At 38.0% G+C, this 1,667-nt stretch overlaps 1 protein-coding gene across 1 annotated transcript; it reads right to left on the bottom strand.

The window, feature by feature from the left end:
- On the bottom strand, positions 1–1,667 carry LOC117124539. The gene is made up of 2 exons (XM_033270801.1): positions 1,019–1,667; positions 1–720 (listed from the first exon to the last, which is right to left on the bottom strand). The coding sequence occupies exon 2, from the start codon at positions 694–696 to the stop codon at positions 1–3; it is 696 nt and encodes a 231-aa protein (XP_033126692.1). The 5' UTR covers positions 697–720; positions 1,019–1,667.

Below are 1,667 nucleotides of genomic sequence, written 5' to 3'. Positions count from 1 at the left end.
TTAATTTTTTTTCTCAAGCCACTCATTCATTGTTGGGTCATCAAGAGCTTTTAACCTGAAAAGTTTATTAAAATTTGAATTTTCCTCGTTCTTATCCGAATCTCCTCGCACGGCTAAACCCTGTCTCCCTAGAAATCTTAGATTTTGAACAATCTTGGCAACATTTTTGCGAGCCGCCAATTTTGTCTCTTGATGGGCTCTCGAGATGGTTTCTCCGATATCTTTACATACGTTAGGTAATATAACGACGGATTCTGCTGCTAGTTGATGACAAGTAGATTTTTCGTGGCTTTCAAAGCAATCTAACGCCTTTTTCCAATTCGCGAAGCCATATTTTAAGAAAGCAGCCTCTTTATTTCGAGCTGTAAACAATTTTCTATCTATGTCTGCTCTAACACATAAATGGCACAATACTGAGTTGTTATGTTCTCTATAGTGCAACCAAGGATAAGTGTCAAACCAAGATGGTTGAAATCTTTGCTTCTTTTTCCCGTATAGTCTGGGCTCAAATGTAATATTTCTTGGTTGGTTTGGCTCGTTAGGAATATCTGGCATAGTGTCAGGGATGGATGTTGCAGATGCTTCCTCTTCAGTGGTTGAGGTAATTGAAATATGGTTAGCATCAAGCGATCTTTTAATTGTTTTTGCAGGAGGTAATGTTGGCGGTGCTTGCTTCTCAGTTGATTTCGTTTTCATAAATGTTTCTAGACTTGACTGAACCTTTCCCCGTTTTTTAAGTGTTGTGGTGGTGCATGCAAAAAAAAAAGTATAACATATGATGAAGTTTGTAGGAAAATTAAGGCATTTTTTGCGAGATTTTGTTATTTCTTAGAATATTAAAACAGAATTATTATTATTTAGAAGGTTAAATACCATTACTCACTTCTATTGCTTTGTTGCATTGTACACTATTCAGCTATCGACTCTATAAATTTGTATTTGATTGAACAAATTTGTCTTGAGTTATTCAAAATAAAAAATGGCAAAAGTTTTTAAAAATACCTAAATTATACCTTACCTTTTCTTAAATTGGCTGGAGACGAGGGGCCTCTTCCTAAATCCATATCTACAGGAAATGATGGCTGAACGACAGCTTCGAGAGGGGAGGGGCTCCTCTATATATCTATTTCCACAGGTGATGGTGGCCAAGAGACAGCTTCTGGTGGAGGGGAGGGGCTCCGTTCTAAATCAACATCCACAGGGGATGGTGGCTGATAGACAGCTTCTGGAAGAGAGGGGCTCCTTTCTAAATTAACATCCACAGGTGATGGTGGCTGAGAGACAGCTTCTGGAAGAGAGGGGCTCCTTACTAAATCAACATCCACAGGTGATGGTGGCTGAGGCACAGCTTCTGGAGGGGAGGAGCTCCTTTCTAAATCCACATTGACCCTTGAGGGCTGTTGGGAGACATCTTTATTCTTCTGAACCCTTATATCCCCAGATTGTCCAGTCCGCATTCTGGTCACTGTAGTGTATAGAAATAATCAAAATTAAACTGGAAAGGAAACTCTCTTGTAGTACGTTTAACTCTTTATAATCTATTATATTTCACAACACCCATGCTGCTATTATGTTAATTAAAAGTGAAATAATTATTTGATATATACATCCATAAATTTTAGAAACAGATGAGGAAGATCAAAAAGATAGGTATAGGCATACTGATA

Source organism: Anneissia japonica, unplaced genomic scaffold (assembly GCF_011630105.1).
Source record: "Anneissia japonica isolate Jap-2015-1 unplaced genomic scaffold, ASM1163010v1 scaffold287765_len193233_cov156, whole genome shotgun sequence".
Taxonomy (NCBI): domain Eukaryota; kingdom Metazoa; phylum Echinodermata; class Crinoidea; order Comatulida; family Comatulidae; genus Anneissia; species Anneissia japonica.
The sequence above is the reverse complement of the archived record's forward strand: the minus strand, read 5'-3'. Positions and strand labels throughout refer to the sequence as shown.

Coding starts and splice junctions, on each gene's coding strand:
- LOC117124539 (XM_033270801.1), bottom strand. CDS start 696: ATGAAAACGAAATCAACTGAGAAGCAAGCACCGCCAACATTACCTCCT.